We start from the raw sequence: 17015 nt of genomic DNA, 5'->3' as shown, positions 1-17015 counted from the left end.
TACCCATGAGACAAAGCTGCCACATATGTATTAAACTGGACTTTGATACTGCAGGCAATACCTCTCTGCAACTGCCCAACAAACCCTGAACTGCCCATAAGCAAAGCAGTCCTCTGCAGACATATGCAGGGCTCCTCCACAGGAGTTTGCAGATTGCAGAGGCAGTAGATCCAAAAGAAGCCTGGAGGGAACTGCACAAGAGATACAGCAGCATTAACAATACGCTGAAACAACTAACAGAGAAAAAAAGAAAGGAAGAAAATAGCCAGCCCAAAACTGATAGAGATCTTTAATTTAAAAACCAAGTAAGTTTATTCACTGGGAAAGTACAACAAAATACCCCAGGGATAGTGCATTCCACTCCAACAATTAAAATTGCATTAAAAAGTAGATAGGAAGGTCTGAATCTTAAAAAGAACTAGTACAAAAGCTAGTGTTCTCCTTTGTTTCAATATATTTATCTTTGGGTAAGAGATAGTCATTGATTAATTTTTTAGGTACTTAATTTAAACTTCATTGCTTTTATTTGCAAGTTATCCTATTCCTTACAGATGCTAGCTTGGGACTCAAGAATTGTAACACATAGGCACTTAGGAGAGGGCAGTTATGAAAGAATGGTGATATTGGGCTCAGTCACATACTTACTGCTGGGAGGAGACTCAGTTGGGAGCTACTAGATATTCTAAGCAGATATCACTCCCAACTGTTTCTCTCTAAAATCTGAGATAAGATGTTCAGTACCATTCATAAAAGCAGATTCTGCAGCAGCTGAGGGGATGCAAGCAGGCAAAAGGAGAGCACAGGACTACAGCAAGCCTACAGCAGGTGTTGTTTGAGGGAGCTACCAGTTTCTGACCAGTGAACACATTTTTGTTGTAGAAGTAATTATATTGAACATGTTGCAGGTAGCTCTTACACCCATAGCAGCCTACTGTCATTCATACTTGTTACTTCGCTTCAGCTGAGCTTTACAAGCCCAACAGGATTGTCTATCACATAGCAATTATGTATCTTTTGCTAACACCCTCTGCCCCATGATTTCAAAATACTTTATAAGCCTCACTCCTAAAGCTTAAACCAAGCTTCATCAAAAGCTTAAACCATTTAAGCTTAACCAAGCTTGAAGTTCTCTGACATACACATATTTTAAAAGAAACAGAGTACAGTAAACATTTGCAACAAAATGCCAATAATCTCCTGAGTACCAGTCCTGAACTTATCCTTCTTTTTCCTTTTAATTTCTTTTTCTCCTCTCACCTATTTGCTACAGCAAGAAGGACTACATTTATTCTCCACAAGTTTATTAACCACAATACAGACAAGTGACTTCCATTTTGACACCGGTTCCTAATTCCATATGGAGATTGCCTGTCCAGTCCACGTCAGTATGATCACCTGGTCTCAGCTGACTGTGTTTGGTTTATGTCTTTTGGCTTTGCTGTCCTCATGATAACTGTCTTCAGAGGGTGCTTGGCCCTTTCCATTTGTCCCAGATTCCTCTGGAAATTTCTGCCCCTCAGCCAACACCTGTCGAATAGTCATGTTGATGCGGGAGGACTGTAGGTACTTGGCACACACCTGCCAATCCTCATCAGAGCTGTGCTCAATCACTGAGCCAACAGGAAGGTCTGAAGAAGGAGCTTGGTCGAGGCATGAAGGCAGAGCTGTCCCCTCAGGGTTGGGGAGGACTCGGGGGACGGCATGGTACAGCAGGCGGCTGAAGCCAGACATCACCATGATATCTCCGCTGTGCATGAACATTGCTGTTGGGGCCTCCTCCCGCTTCAGGCCCCCAAGCAAAAATATGGAGGATTGCCCAAAACTAGAGATGGTATAAGGATAGAGAGAGAAGAGAAAAAAAATTCAGGTAGAGAACAATTTTTTGCTCAGTAAGAAAATATCAGTAGTTAAATTCCTTTAAAAAAACACCCCAAGCAGTCACAAAAAAACAGAGGGACTCCTAAGAACAACTTTTAGGTGGGAACAAGGCAAACAGAATAAGAGATCTGGTTCAAGATAGGCACAGTGTGAGCAATTGCCCTGTCAGGTTTGAAGCTGTGCTGAGATACTTCTTTAGTACCCAACTGACACACTGCTGCTTTAGAACAGAACTGTGCTCTCTGTGAAAGAAGTCTTCACTCCAGGCACTACATCCATGCTATTCTAGCAGTCCTTAAAGAAAAATATATGTCCCTGACCTATAGCCTTCTGCTATTCAAATCTTCTGAGAGTGAAGATTATGTACCCAATTAGCAAACTACATCATACTGCCTTCCTATAACTATATGCAGCCCTAGAAAAAAGCCACCAATCTTTCTGTAATGATCAAGTATGCTTTCCTTGACTCACCTGAATGATAACAGGGGCCGAGAATGGTCTAGTTCAGACTCATCCACATGAATTCCCAGTGAAGAGTCAAAATGATAGTAGTTCAAAATCCCTGCTTGGGCTTGGAAACCCCGAAACCCACAGGCTGCAGCCACTTGTTCTGATAGGAATGCGAGGTCTGAGGGGAAAGGAGTGTGGTGATTTGCTGAGTACTTCTGGAAGGAGGAGAAGCAGGGGAAAAAAAAAAGAAAGCCACACCCAACACATCAGAGCAGCAAATACACTTGGAAACAAACACTGAAAAAGAGCTCAAAAGCCTGGATGATAGTCTTGGAGTAGGACATTTACCTATAAAATGACTACAACATAGGCAGAAGCACAGCAAATTTACCCCTCCAATTAAATTCTTGGCCTAGGCTGAGACTGCCAGAAATTCAATTAATTGTGAAGTTAATCTAGATACTAATTATATCTAGATGCTAAGCTTGAAATCAATAATATTAGTACAAATATCTTAAGGATCTTCTCAGTCACAATCTGAAGCTGCCAATGGAAAGACAGCTCTGTAGCTCATCAACACGGCTCCAAAACAAGCATCTTTACTCTTTCACAAATAACAAGAGGAATCAGTTGCAAACCTACTTTTTCTCTCTCCCATAAGTAATTCTGAGAGGACTGGGAGATAATAACCAAACTTTACTAAGGCCATCCAGTAACAGGTTGACATGGTAAAAAAAAGGCTGCAAGCAGATTTAGTTATCTGCAATATACAGGTAAGATGTATATTCACTCTGCCAGTGTTTATCAGCCTCCATCTCAGTCTCATGAAAAAAAAATTATTTTGATCAGGATCCTCAAAACAGCTATTAATTGGTAAGAATGCACTATAGTGGTTCAGACTCATTTAAGTTCAAAATCACATGAGAAGCAGTCTCTTCTTGCTCCTGTTCACCCCACCAAAGAAGAGTAGTTTCCTAGAAGTCATACTCAAAGTAGTTAGCAATGCTTTTGTAATCATCCTTTTTGGTAGGTAAAAATGCCACTTACCCTGAAATAGTTGCAGATTTAGAGGAAGGAAAGAATGCAGCAATGGACTTCTGCTATTAAACCCTTCAGAGTAAACCAATACAGATTAAAACGTTCTTAAAAGCACGGTTTGTTAGTGCTTTTCCTCAAGACTGTCTTGTAGGATCATAAATATTTTATTCCTTGATGTCCTTCTCTGTTTGCCATTCTGAGTGCTTACAGCTAAAAAAAATGAAGAATTTAATCTCAGTACCTTAGTCTCCCAGTTATAATGGTAACCAAGCGTCACCCAGCGCAGCTTCTCCAATAGGCTCCTGGGCTCCCATTTACTGGAACCTTTCCTTCTACAAAGACAAAATACAAAGAAATAGAATATGTGTTAATTTCTGAGGGGTCTTCTGGTAGTGCAGCATATAGTAATGAGATTCCCTCATCCATTTCACAGCCTGTTAAAAGCAGTCTATGCTATTAAAATTGATCAATGCTAAACTTTTTATCTTTAGTGCCAATATTTCTTCCTCCAAAGACCTTGAAAATTTTGTTCATGGAATGTGTGCAAGCTATGGGGCTTACTGCCAATTGTTCTCAGTTTGAAGGCTTGTATTTTCAACATGGTACCTAAGAGATTATTGGATGGAAATAGAATCAGCAGTGCAGATTAAGAAATCAGAATTAAACATCTCCTATTTGAGCACCTGAAAGTCAAAGACTAAAATCTGAAGATCTGAAAGCTGCAAATGCAAGGAAAAAATATTTCTAGGCAGTTAATAGAAAATTACAAGAAAGGAAAATGAGTTGCCTGACAGTGAAGCATAGCATGCTGCCTAATATTGCAAAGGATGGTTAGTTCTACTATGTGGTACTTTGATAAAATGTCCTTAGGACGGAGTGACTCACAGTAAAAATCAAGACTTCTCTAGCTATGACCACAGTGTCAAGAAGTCTAGACTGCAGGTGTTCCCTTATCCAGACTATGCAGGGCAAAGAATTGTTCTCATGTGACAGCCCTGAAGTAAAGGGACCGAGTGGTCTGAAGCCACACACCAATTTACCATTCTTACTTGAAGGTTGTGAAAGCAAGAAGAGGCTTCAAGGAGAGGCTTCTAGTACAGACTATGGAAAAGCCCTTGAAAAGTTACAGAGTGTAAGTAACTGAATCAGACAGAAATACATTAACGACAAATACAAAAAGGAAGGTACACATCTATTTTCTACTCTACTCATTCCAGCAATTTCAGCATACTTTCCTCAAACCAAGTCACACATTATGGTAAAAAAAGAAAAGGACAGAAAAGGGAAATATAATCATAAGATAAACAGTAGTACCAGACAGCTGGATCTCATTTATAGCCTCATTAGTTCAGCATGACATGCTCTCTTTTACAAAAAAGGATTGGTATTTGTGTTGCCATGGTCAAGTCTCAGCAAAACATCTGCATTTAATGTGCATTTCTACCTGGCTACGCAGCTTGTTCCTGTCCTTCAACTATGCCAACTATGACAACTCCTAAGATAAACCAGGAACAGGAGGAAAAGGCCAGTTTCTTTACCTTTAGTAATTTTTCTTAACTCACTTATTACTGATAATAGTCTTTCCAATTTCCATCTGTCATAGGGTAACAGCAACCGCAATTACCATAGACACCAACACAGTAACTGTCAAACATATTATGGTTGGAACAGTTTGTGTAGCCCACAAGCAGGTAAAAAGGGAGAGCCCACAGTTTGTTCCCGTACATCTTTCAAGCGACAAAACAATTTTCATAATGAAGCAATTTTAGCACGTGCCTTTGGAAAGCGCCCTTCTTTTGCTACATTGCTGGAGTGTTTGCATAGCAGCAAGAGCCCAAATGTGTATGGGAAGTCCTTATTCCCAGAACTTCGTTATTTCGCATGTGATTTCATATGTGACTGTTAAGAAGGGGAAAGTATGAGTGCTGTGTATCTGGAAACAATGAGGTCCCACAAGAAAGCACAGGAAAGGTCTGCTATAACTATGTTAGAAAATTATTGAACAGCATGAGAGCTTTGGTCTGAAGACCCCTTGTTTCTTTATTTGCTGGTAATGATTGCATCTATAAAACCCCTCCTTATACACAAGGATGGACATATCTATATATCTGTATATCTATATCTCCCTTGTGGGAATGCTCTATTCCATTTTATGCTTTCAATTTTCCTCAGCACCAGACAAGATACTCAGGCTCCTCACTTTCTGAGGAAAGCATAGCATACATATCTAGGAACTGTATAGATTCACCCTACCTTGTGTTTCCTGCATCCTGAAAAGAACAGATAAGCCACGACCCAAGCACAAGCATGCATTATCCTGATGGCTTTAAACAGCATTAAAGCTGTGGCCCATCTTGGAAGTAGACCTCTTTTTAGTTAAGCACTGTGTCTCGCCTCCCCAAAATGCTTTCACTCCAGATACTAAGAGAGGTTGGCTAGTTTCATCTTCTGCCCCTAGGTATAAGCACAAATACAGCAGTTTGCTCACTAGAAGACTCAAGTAAGTACTTATAAAAATGCCAGGGTTGCTGCCAGCCATCACTCTTCCAAACACTGTTTTCAACTGAACTAGATTCAGTTGCAAATTAACCTATGTTCTAATCATTCTCTGCATGCAGGACGTCCTGCTGGGAGAGGCCTGTCAAACTGGAACAGGACCCCACTTTCTTCAACCATTGGAGACAATGCACAATCCTTTCACAGGACAATTTTTCATTCTTGATGGAGCACAAAAATGTTTTCTACATTTCTGTAACTAATTCTGACTGAGCCTGGAAAATATAAGTGAGAGCATAACTTCCCTCCCAGGCGCAAACAGAAGAATTGCTCCAATCTTGCTTTTGCCATTCTGTATCTTGTAGATGTCAGGAATTTTTTTGAAGAAAAATCTTACTAAGAGACTGAGGTGGAAGATGAGCATTGTAGGGAACTCCAGTTGCACCATCATATAAAACAGTCATTAAGAAAAATGAGCAGTGAAATCAATAAGGTAATGATAAATATCCAAATAGCTAAAAGATTGTGTACTGTAAACAGTCTGTCTTATATGTATTTTTACAGGTGACTTTATTAAAGTTCAAACTTTAAAAGACTTTTCCTTTTTTTAAACTTTCTACTTGACTTCAAAACTGGGACAAATTCTCCATTAAATTCCAGATCAGGTAGAGGAAAGGCAGCTACATCAGCCACAGAATTCTGAACCTGAAGGAATCTTTCAGATTAAACAGGATTGCCATTAAAATGGCACATTTAATACATTTAATTCAATGTCATGCTGAATTTAGAAGAACCACAAACAAAACCAAATCAAAAGAAATACTTTAGAAAATAAGAACATAGAAACTGGTAGATTTGAGAATTTCAAGAAAGTACAGCTAACAATGTTTTAATTATAGTGTACTGGGTCTGACAGCTGACTGGGGAAGAAGTGCTACCATTAGTGGGGAGTTTTGGAAAGGATCCATTTTGCCTCAGGAAAACTGAGGCCTAGAGGGACTTCACATTTCCAGTCATAGCTGAGTTCAGCAAGCTTCAAGCACCACATCAGCCAGTGTCACTATTTACCATTTCACCAAGGGCTTTACAACAATATGCTACTAGAAAATCCCATTGAGAATGAAAGCAGGGAATGAACAAGGATGCACGTGAAGCCATGAACTATCCATCTTTAACTTGGCATGTCTGACACCACCTGCATTCTGCCAGCACGTACAGAATCTTCTTCAGCTTCCTTTCCCTGCTCAATTTTCTTAGACCTTCTCAAAGGTGAGATTTGGCACCAGTAGTTTTGACCACGAAAGGTGACAGTGGACTTACCTCAGCTGCTCCTTACTCTGTCCCCAGAGGTCAGTGGTCTTCTCAGGAGCCATGTGCAGGTCCAGGTTGCAGACATTGGGTTTCTCAGGGTATAGCTTGAGACACTGCTTCACCCAATGACGCTGGCAGCCCGGAAGGAAAGGGTTTGGTATGAAAATAAAGCCTGGCCACAAAGAAAAAAGGAGAGGATGGAGATAAAGTAGGATTAGATGTTTCCCTGTTTTTTTCTGGATCTAGAGCAAAATATCAGAGTCAGAGGTAGTGAAAAAACCCTCAGACATGCAACCACTCGTGTATACAAACTGATGAAAACTATTATAGTTAAATTAAAACTTACTGGTTTTTTTCAGAAAAAACAAATGGTGGCACAAGGTAGAAGGCAGAGAAGATAGCCAACACTGGTCCAAACAAAAATTACAATAAAGGACATATCTATGTAAAGCATATTGATTACAGGCGATAAAGGAAAAAGAACATGGAAATCCAATTGCTTTGGAGTAAATTTTATTTTTAAAATTATTCAGCATGACTTCTCTCTTAATCCCAGCAAAGTTAAAGTAATTCTGGCCTAGTTTTTCTGTGCTTCAAACTCACTTTATCCCTGTCTCTGAACTCATACTGTCTTCCTATTGCTAATTCAGAAAGAAGTTCCTGGGCTGAGAAAATGTCTAGTAAAGTGTCCTCCCCTTTGCTTCATGCTTATTTCCAGTTAACTCTGGTTGTATCCATATTTGCATTTGGATATGGTAACACTCAGAAAGGAGCATGAAAGTCAAATTAAATCCCAAACCACTTGTTGTTGGTTGCAAATACTTTGCAGGTATTATTAATTAACACAAAAAATAAACATGCAGCTATTCTGCACATTCATTTAACCAGGCACCTCAGGCAGGGTTCAAGCAGCAACCCATATGAGAGATGCTACTAATCTGTACTGTACTACTCTGAGAATCAAGGCACTCTCTCAAAGACTATCAATTCAGTAAGACTCACCAACACAAAATCCACATGTAAAGAGAGATAAGAGTATAAGAGGAACAAAGGAAAAGAGGGTTTTAAGGTTTTGGCCTACTGTGTCTTTTTGAACTACTCAGTCATATCAAGTTAACAGAGACAAAAACAGATGAAAAAAGAAGCAGCAAAGCTAGGAGTCTCAGCAGGATACAAACTTGCCTTGTGCCCTTATGAAAGTGCTAATAAAAACACGAAAAGAGCTACCTGGCAGCATAGCTCACAAGACTGAAGATTAAAGTAACTGGCTAGAAAAAGTGCCTTCAGTGTATTAATAACTTATGGTGATTCACTTCACTCCGTTCCCTGCACTTTCAGACTATGGCAGCCTTCTGATAGGTTTGGCTACAAGAAGTTTCTTTCCCAGAAGCATTACATTTACTTTCTGTTGGCATCTGCATAGAACAGAATAATAATATTACCCTTGCTGTCTATAGCTTTTGATGTGGAGTTCTTGAAGCACTTTACTACATTCGTGAAATTACACTCCACTATGTATGTATTATCCCCAGATATTAATGAAGGCATTGAAGCCTGGAGAGTTAGTTACAAGCGGAGATGAGAACAAGAATCCAGATTTTATGGCTTTTATATCACAAACTTAGAACATGCTCATGTCTCTTCAAACCTTTCCTTGACCTAGGTATCTCTTAAGAAACTAGACTGGTCTAGATTTAGTAACAACTAAAAAGTGGGTTACTACTACGCTTATTGTGTCAAGAAAGGCAGAAACTGAATTTCTCACAGTTGCAGAGATTTACTATAAACTTTTATGCAAACATAGAACAAAGACTAATAGTGCTAAATCAGTGACTTGCACACATAGAAGGGAGAAGAGTAAGAAATAAGAAATATATTCCTGTAGCAATCTTTCTGAACTGACTGAAGAACACCACAGACAAACTTCAAAGACAACATAATTGAACCTCTTGGCCTTGAAAGATATGGGGGGAAAGGGAAAAAAAAAAAAAAAAACTGCCCTCAGGAAGCAGATGGAATTCTCTTACTGCAGCACTATCTTGCTTTGTACTACAAATTAATTTGCACCTAATGAAAGTGATCTCCAGCCTCAGTCAAAGGAAGGACAAAACATGCAGATGTCTAATAGCTAGAAAAACCTGTCAGAAAAAAACAAGTCAGTTACAAAGACCCAAAGACAACATCACATGCTTATCACAGAACTCAGAACACCACAATAGGAATTCACCCAGATTCCTTAGTCTTCTATTTCACTGCTTACTGTGGGGACAAAACCAAATTACTTCCTTTCTATTAGCTCAGAGAAAAACTAAAGAAATTCTTACTTCACTTAGAAGTCTACTGGGACAGCTGGTTACACATCTCCTACTGTTTTAGGATGTCCAGATAAAGGAAGCTAAAAAATGATAAAATATTATTCTCTTCAAGTCCATACATGACTTGATTCTAAACAGGACAGATAATCTGTCAATGTATTTGTATTTCATTTTAGTAAAAGATTTCCTTTGCCAAAGCAGAAGAGAAATGCAGTTAAGTGGAACACCTGTGATTCCCCACACTCCCTATGTAATTACTAGGAAAGACGTTTAGACAGACAGTAAATGACAAGCAGACCAAGCAAGGGCAGCTATAATATGACAGGTAAGTGGAACAAAACATTTATAGATGCAAGAAGAGGCAGAAGCCTTTCTACTGAAGTTATTCAATTCCCTTGTATTAAACATGCCAGATGGGTAGCATGGCTGCTTCAGTTTCAGAAATGCTAAGCTGGCTTCAAAGCAACCCACACAGAAACTGACTGAGGTCTCAATGAACCAAAAGAAATATGAGAAAAAATATAATTAATCAAACAAAAATCCCTGAAATAAGGGGGATCTGAGTAACTACAAACTCATCAGCCTTACCAAAACTCCTGATAAAATTATGAAGCAAACATTCATGGCAGTGACTTCCAGACACACAGTGGTTGGGAACAGACAGCATGGAAGGCAAATTTTGTGTAACCAGCCTTACTGGTTAGATGTCTAGGTAAGGAGAAAAACAGAGGATCAAGTTTACCTTAGTTTGGAAAAGTTTTTCACTTGGTTTTCTACAGCAGTGTTGGAGCCAAACTGGGAGCCACAGTTTTTCAGGGCAAATTGAACAGATAAGCAAAAGGTGGCTGGGTCACCAGGCTTAAAGAACAGTGATTTGATGACCCAGAGTCTAACCAGCAACTGTTATGAGCTGCATTCTTTGATCCTGGGGCAAAGACTGATAACTACATCTATATCAACAACATGGCTGATGGGATGTTCATCCTCATTTCTCTCAGAGATTACACTAAATTGGGCCAACAGTGGATATGCTGGAGGCTATTGCTGCCCCTGAAAAGGAGTTTGACAAATAAAGAATGAGTTAAAGAGAACCTCACAAGTTCAACAGTGGTAATTCTGCACCTGGGGCAGAACCCCATGCAACATTATGGCCCAAGGGTGAAGAGCAGCTCCAAACCAAGGCCTGCTTGCCTTGAGAACAAACTGTGAGCAGCAGTGAGGGCTAGTAACACATCTTGGTACTAGTGAGCACCACCTACAAGCATGAGAGAGGAGGGGAGACAGATTCTTCTCAAATGTGCACAGCAAGATTATGACAGACAACAGTCACAAATAGCAGCAAGAGAAAATTTTATTAGATATAAAGTTTAGAAAAGTTTTGATACAGGTGCCCAGAAAGGGTGTATAATATCTACCCTTGGAGATTTCCAGAATTTACCCATACCAAGCTCTCACATCCTGACCTAACTTGCAACTTCTCTGGCTTTAACAAGGGTGTTGGTCTAGACTTCTGGAAGTGCCTTCCCACCTAATACCTCTCTGTGACCATACCAGGTAAACTGCAAATCTAAAACACATTTCCATTTCTGAAGTAACCTGCCTAATGAAATTACTCTGTATATTGAATAGGCCAAAAGGTTCTTATTCACTTACTGTACTCTGCATTCTACACTGACAAGTAGATGCCACACTTTTAACTGTGAAACTACTGTAATTCAGCCATGTACCCAATGTGCATGATATATATTGAGGAAAAACAGATTCTACAGAAATAAAGTCTCTGCCAAAGGCAACAGGAATCCATTCTCATGAGCTATGGTCTGGTTGATCTCACTGTGAAACAACTGGCTCTTCTTATCTTCATAAATATTGCGGTATCCCATCCTTTAGCTGATTTGTTTGTCCTCCTGCACTTACTATATCATCAAATTACACTCAGGCAAACCAAAATAGCTTTTTCAGGCAGTACAAGAAAGATAAGACTGAAACCGCATGAATTCAAAGCAACGAGGTTGTGTTTAATTTTTCTTGAAATCGGAGGTACCTACCTGGATACCCACTGAGGCCATAGGCTTTCCACTGGCTAACTGGCTTTAATCCTGCTCTGTAGGCATCTTGATCACTGACTGAAGAAACACTGAGCTGTGATCTGAACACCTGGCAAAAGAAAATGGATCTGGTAAAAAAAGAGTGAGAAACACAAAACTCATCCAAAAATAGCGTCTACAAGGAAGAGTGCTACCATGCTTGAAGGTAACTCTCATGAAAATGCCAAAACCACAGAACTACTGTCCAAACAGCTGTGACTAGGACAGGGCCAACAGAGCCAGGACACATTAAATGTAAGAATCAAAAGGCACATACAAGTTTTACCTTGAGATGAGCTGTCCCCCACTCATAAAAACCCCAAACAATATATACCAACGAGAAAAAAAATCATCATTTGTCCATTTTCACAGTACAGCTTCATAATTATAAAACATTCTGGTAATTATCAACCTCCATTACATAGCAATATACTCATAACATTTTCTACTTTCAAAGAATATTCCACATACAAGTTGCTCATGATCCTATAGGGTAGGTGACTGTTCTCATCTCAAATTTGCAGAAGGATAAAAGTACAGCAATGAAGCAGCCAAAGCTCCGATATGAAGGACTACAGAAACTTTGTCAATTCTGAATGCCACCCTGCCAATTCTGTTCCAAACAGCATGAACAACAGCTCAAGACTTGGCAAGATGTGTTTACTTGACATACTCTTTTAAGTTGCAATGACACATGTATTTAAGCTAACATTTGCTGAAAAAAACCACCAAACTCATTCTACTGTTTTCTACTCTCTTCTTCACTTAGGGAAATGCCCTCTTGAGGAGGGAAAAGTAGAGGCAGGCTGGTTTTATTCTGGCTTAGCTCCCCAGTCCAGGTCTCCATGGAGCAGTGGAAAGGTAGAGGCTCATATAAGGAAAGACATGGCCAGGCACAGTAGGAATAAACAGGCAGAGACTCCAAGATTTTGTCTCTGACAACTTAAAATGTATATCAAATTAAGGTCTTTGCACAGAGCCTCTGTAGTGGTGCATGTATACATCAGTCTCTTTGCAGCTGACAGCTCTGCTTAACATTTTCTGAGCAAGAGGACTAAATCACATACATAGAATTTCTAAGAAATTCGCAATTAGTGCTGGACAGCACTAATAGTCAGTTTTACCCATTTTTCAGCTCTTTGTCAAAAGTAGCTTTGTGAGTGCCAGCCTTGATCTTACTTCACAGTCCTCTCCACAGTATCCCCAGGAAGGTTCCTCCTCTGACCAAAACTCTGTCACCTCACTGCCTGCTCAAAGGGTTTCCACACCAGCTATTGCCTGGGCTTCTTGAGAACAGGAGATGTTTCTGAGCTGAAGAAATACATGTGCTGAATCAGTCAAATAAGCCTGGTAACAGAGCAGATGGGGTATGTCACACTTCACTGAAGAGCTCAACTGCTTGAAGCAGTTTTCTGAGAAAAAAGAAGCAATATTATCTGGGCCAATCTGCCTGGCCTGTAGCTCTTAAAGAGAAAAACCAGATGTTTTTAACCTGGGGGAAAGAGGAATAAAAGATGTTTGCATTTGTAAGCTGTCACCTGGTCTTAGAAGGTAACAGGCACAAAAAGAATCATATTGAGAGAAGACAGATCCTTGTGATGTTTTCAATTACTTTGAGTTTCCCAGAAGAGCCATAATGATGTAATCCTCTACCAAATACAGGATTCCTGCAAGCTCTAGAAAGGCTGAAGTGCTAACAACTTCCTTGGTTAATTCTAATGTCTCTAACTATTTCACATAAGTCAGGTTTTGTGTTCCATTAGCGACAGCAAAATTATAGTATGAAAAAATAGAAAAATAAATAGCTTAACTGAACACTAAAAAGAAAAGACTAAGCATTGAAACTGTGAAAAATTAGGCAAAGTTTCATTTTAACTATATTCCTCACTTTTTTCTGACATAAGCTCATAAGTAGAAAATCCCTGGTTAACAACCAGGAGCAGATATGTGTCATCCTTTCGTGAGGTGACAAAACAGAAGACAAGTTTCAAGAATCATTTTTTCATCACTGAAGACAGGGTAAACTACTATGGTGGCTACTTCTTTCAGCTGTGCTGATGACTGTATTCCCCAACCCACTGTAATAGCTGAACTTGTCCTGATGATTAAGCCAAGCATTTATTATACAGGAGCGAGAAAAGGACAAGAGACTTGACTAGGGGGAAGGCAGCATAGCAAGGGGAAGCTGATTCCAGCCCACCCAAGTGCTTCAGGGCTAAGACAAGGATCAGCAAGCCCAGGAAACAGTTCCGAGAGTGAAACTTGGGGGTTTTTATGTCCACGAGTTCTGCTGCTTAAGTATCACATGGTGTTATTAGAGGCTTTGAAGATCCCCTACTGCCGTGTAGGGAGCTAATTAAACATTATGGAAGTAAATATACGCAAAAGTAGTAAATCTGTGACTGGGCACCGCGCTGCTCGGGGCGGCGGTGCCCGCGGGCAGCGTCCCATGGGCAGGGACCCTGGGCGAGCCCGGCTTTGGGGCCCGTGGGCAGAGGGGCCCCGGGCCCTTCCCAGCTGCCCCCCTCGGTCATACCCTCACTCTTAAAACATCACAGGGCCTAGGAGGCTCAGTGCAGCGTCCTCTAGCCAGAGATGGGGCGGCACTAGGGATTCGGCGTCGGGCACGAAAAGAAACAGCAGGCGGAGAGAACGGGCTGCAGCGACACCGCCACAGCCCCGCACTGAGACACCGCGCAGAGGGCGGGACGCGCTGCGTGCCGCTCGCCGCGGGGCACGGGCAGAAGCAGCCCAGCATTACCTGGCCCCCCGGCGCGGAGAAGTCCACCACACCCCGCAGGTCGGACGCGTCGCGCTGCCGATAGAAGCGAAAAAGCCGGCGGAACGCATCCTCCCCGCCCTCACGGGTCAGGGCCGCCGCCATTTCGGGCCGGTCGGGGCGGGGCCGCCCCTCCCTCTCTCCGTCCCTCCCTCTCACCGCAGTCCCGACATGGCGGCGGCCAGTGCGGTGAGGGCGGCTGGGCGCCGCTCCCGGCAGCTCTTCGACATCTTCGTGGCTGAGGTTCCCTGGACGGTGTCGAGCAGTAAGTCTGCGTCCCCCGCGCCTCCCATCCCTCACCTCACCGCTGCTTGGGCTGGCGAGGTTGGGCGGCCCCGCCGCGTGTGCCGGCACAGGCCGGGGGTCGGGCCAGGGCGGCGCGGCTGCGCCGAGGCGCCAGGCCCGGGTAACCACGTACGTTTTCCCACAGAGGAGCTGAAGGAATACTTCTCGCAGTTCGGGTCGGTGCAGAGGTGCCAGCTGCCGTTCGTGAGTACCCGCTTCATCTTGAACTCTATTGAGGTTTTCAGTGCTCTCTACCCTTAGTTCCTTCTTCAAGGAGCGCCACCATTTGTCTGCGAGCGCTCGGCCTTATTGAAGCTTTGTGGTTTCTATTGGCGTTCAAAGAGCTTTACAGAGTACATCCTTCACATCCTGTTGATGCTACCATTTCTGAATAATTAATCTAAAAGTGCTTTGAGCTTCTCTATCATGGTGTTACCATTCTTCTGACAGAATAAAGTTTTCGTGTGCCTGGTCTCACTGGCCAAAAACTAAAGGTGTTAGTATGAACCTACCGTTTTTTCCTGCTGTGGATTCAGACCCGATCCAGAGTGCAGGGCTAATAAAACCCATAACCTCTGCAGGGTGCTGCCAATGCCTCTGTCGTTTTGGCTGTTTCTCTTCGGAGTGTATAGGTCAGGGGTCATAGTATCTAGTGTACTTTTTTAGAGGTGAACAGTCAAAAAAAGTGTTTCCTTCCAGGTAAATTACAGGCCATTGCTGAAAGTAAAGATTCTGTATACTTGTGTTTCCCCACGTGAAGTAATCCTGTTAAATTAAGCTCACTTTGTAGTGAACTTCAGTTAGTGAGCTGATGGGTTTGCTCTCCATTGAGGATTAGTTTGGAAATGGAGAAAGTTTGAAACACACTGGTTGTTTTGAACACTTGAAGCTTAGGTGCCTTCTTGTCATATTTTTCCTTGTACCAGGTCAGACTGCATTTTTTTGTTGCAAAGTGTAGTAACTTACCACAAACCTGCCTCCATCACTGATTCGAGTGATGCATGTGTGTATGTTTAGATTCAGTGATTACTTGAGGAGTTTCATCAATGCTTAAAACCCAGAGGTACAAGAATCACCAGTGTAGGACAGCCTAAATTAGACATCACTGTGATACTGAAACTAGGCAGTACCATGTAGGTGGTTTGGAAGTGTTGCCAGTTATGCCTGATGATGAGAGTAGCTGAGCTGTTGTGAGCTTGAGTGGGGTCAGAAGGCATTTGGATATACCTGGCTTTTCCACATTATCACCTGTTTATTTACCACTGTCTTTTCTGACTGGCAAATTATTTCTAAAAATAACGTTTTTCTTTTCAGTGCAGTTAGTGCTTGTCGTTCTGACTTGCACTCTGCTTGCATAGTCTCTTAAGCAGCTGCTTTATCTTGCTGAATGTTTTTCAAGTACTGTGGCCACTTAAATGTCAGTTCTGTTGTGACTGGCTCAATTAGTAGATAAATAGTGCAGTTTGAAACTACTGTCTATACATTATTCCAGGCTTCAACTGTATCTTTAAGATCACGATTTTTTGTTATTAGTGCTGGATTCAAATTGAAAGGGGTGTAAAACAGCCTTTACTAGACCCCCCATACTGTCACTGACAGGAAATGTCTTAGTATGAAAAAGGCTCCTGAAACAGCAAGTGTGCCAATTTCTCTGGTAATTTCTGAATCCTTAAATTCAGTATCTGTATAAAGTTTTAAATGGCCTTGTGAGTATTTCCTATAGTAATTGCATTTGTTTTTAACTGGTAATTAGGACAGAAATACAGGCTTTCACAGACGTTATTGCTGGATTAAATTCTCAACTCCAGAAGAAGTCCAGAATGTGTTACAGAAGGACCCCCACATTCTTGAAGGTTCTAAGGTAATGTGCTAATTCCTTTAATGAAGTAGTGGGACAAGTTGACTGGACACAGTAACATGAAAATATTACCAGATCTTTTTTAAGTGTGGTTAAGGATTTTGTCACTCAGCAGGCTTTTAACGTGTTTAAAATCATTACCACTTGTTTATTTCTGCATTTCAGCTTGAGTTAGGGGTCAAGATCATAGGGATACCAGTGAGATCACACTAAAGAGACTAAAAAACTCCTGCTATACTGAAGCAATGCAAGTGTAGTAAAACTGTTTGGGATTTGCTATGCAACTTGTTTGCAGTTTGTAATGCACGTTTCTGCAGTTGGGTTCCAACATCTGTTCTGGATGTTGAGTGGCAGGGGAAACAGGATAAAGAAAGTGATGCTAAGCTTCAAACTTCAGTGAAATTTGGTTTTCTTCAGCTGACACTTCAGACAGGAGAAATCAGCTGCTTGCTTTCATGTGGTCAAGACAACTCTAAATTCGCCTTAGTGTAGCAACTTGTTCTCTCCAGCTTTAACTT

The 17015-nt window shown here is 41.3% G+C and overlaps 1 protein-coding gene across 1 annotated transcript; it reads right to left on the bottom strand.

Moving 5' to 3' along the window:
* Nucleotides 1-272: 272 nt before the first annotated feature.
* ALKBH1 (alkB homolog 1, histone H2A dioxygenase) lies at nt 273-14546 on the bottom strand. Its single transcript, XM_033061584.2, has 6 exons — nt 14337-14546; nt 11537-11645; nt 7183-7345; nt 3608-3698; nt 2350-2543; nt 273-1822 (listed from the first exon to the last, which is right to left on the bottom strand). Exons 1-6 carry the CDS (start codon nt 14457-14459, stop codon nt 1402-1404), a joined length of 1101 nt encoding a protein of 366 aa, XP_032917475.1. The 5' UTR covers nt 14460-14546; the 3' UTR covers nt 273-1401.
* Between the last annotated feature and the right edge of the window lie 2469 nt (nt 14547-17015).

Source organism: Catharus ustulatus, chromosome 6, assembly GCF_009819885.2.
Source record: "Catharus ustulatus isolate bCatUst1 chromosome 6, bCatUst1.pri.v2, whole genome shotgun sequence".
In the NCBI taxonomy this organism is placed as follows: Eukaryota; Metazoa; Chordata; class Aves; order Passeriformes; family Turdidae; genus Catharus; species Catharus ustulatus.
The sequence above is the reverse complement of the archived record's forward strand: the minus strand, read 5'-3'. Positions and strand labels throughout refer to the sequence as shown.